The sequence below is a fragment of the Polistes canadensis genome, unplaced genomic scaffold, assembly GCF_001313835.1.
Source record: "Polistes canadensis isolate GaletaPanama2010 unplaced genomic scaffold, ASM131383v1 scaffold_375, whole genome shotgun sequence".
NCBI classification, from domain to species: domain Eukaryota; kingdom Metazoa; phylum Arthropoda; class Insecta; order Hymenoptera; family Vespidae; genus Polistes; species Polistes canadensis.
This window is the reverse complement of record NW_014569922.1, coordinates 20740-21977: the sequence shown is the minus strand read 5'-3', so window position 1 is coordinate 21977 and position 1238 is coordinate 20740. Positions and strand designations below refer to the sequence as shown.

Here is a 1238-nt window from a genome sequence, read left to right as displayed (position 1 = left end):
AAACTGAGATCAATAAAAAAAAAAAAGAAAAAAGAAAAAAAGTGAGAAGAAGAAGAAGAAGAAGTGCGTGCAAGACACCACACAACGTACTTACATTATTATATATATATATTTTATAATTATTATATTAGAATTTATTTAAGATTATTTTAAATATTATATTTTATCAATAAATGAGATCAATAAAAAAAAAATTATTTTCATAGTATTTAGGAACACGTGGGTTGTATCACGTAGTAGTGCTGTGTCTCTAGAATGCATGCGCATAGAATGCTTAGAGAAATTAAAACATGTTTACAAAGTGCTTAGAGATTGCTTAGAGAATTTCTAACTCTGATCATTAAATAAAATATATTAGTTTTTCTTGAAAAATAAAACATGGGTGAAGTAAAATCTAATAATACGGAGGAGAAGATGAAGAAACAACAATTTAACAATCTTGTGGAACCAATTAAGGTATTAGAGAGGTTATGTTTTATTAAGTAGTGTTTTGAAATACATTTTCATTTATTTATTTGTAACTGTAATTAATTATGTTAATTCTATTGAAGAAAATCAATTTGCAACAATAATAATTAAAATAAATTTCACTCGATATTTATATTTGTAGAATAAATGGAAATTAGTACCTGCTTTTTTAGAAGGAAAAGGTTTGGTCAAGCAACACATTGACTCGTTTGATTATTTTATAAATGTTGAAATAAAAAAGATTGTTAAAACTAATGAAAAAATGGTAAGCGATGCCGATCCTTCATTTTATGTTAAGTAAGTATTTAATAATAATAATTATTATTATTATATTCCAATATATGTTTTGGAATAATAATAAATAATATTTTTCTTTCTAATCATTTATTTAATTTGTTCAAATTTTATTCCTAGATACTTGGACGTATGTGTTGGTACTCCGGATGTAGACGATAGTTTTGGTGTAACTCGACCTTCAACACCGCACGAATGTAGATTACGAGACTTAAATTACTCAGCACCGATTACTGTAAGCATAGAATATATCAGAGGACATCAACCTATTATAAGAAATAATTTAACGATCGGAAGGTATATTTTTCTTATATATATATATATATAATCAGGTTTTTATTGCACAACTTACAAAGTTTTTTACAATGTCTTATCATTATATCACATATAATTATCTCACATTTTTGGCTTGCTCTTAACACACCTCTCGTCTACCTCTAATTATCACCACTCTTAAAATTATACTATCCAAAAAC

At 25.6% G+C, this 1238-nt stretch overlaps 1 protein-coding gene across 1 annotated transcript in view; it reads left to right on the top strand.

Moving 5' to 3' along the window:
• The first annotated feature begins 253 nt into the window (after positions 1 to 253).
• Positions 254 to 1238, top strand: part of LOC106792084 (DNA-directed RNA polymerase III subunit RPC2) — a 6453-nt gene continuing 5468 nt past the window's right edge. Inside the window, exons 1-3 of the mRNA XM_014758225.1 lie at positions 254 to 456; positions 611 to 765; positions 883 to 1059. Coding sequence (XP_014613711.1) covers positions 379 to 456; positions 611 to 765; positions 883 to 1059 — 410 coding nt within the window. The 5' untranslated portion in view covers positions 254 to 378. The remainder of the gene's footprint in view (positions 457 to 610; positions 766 to 882; positions 1060 to 1238) is intronic.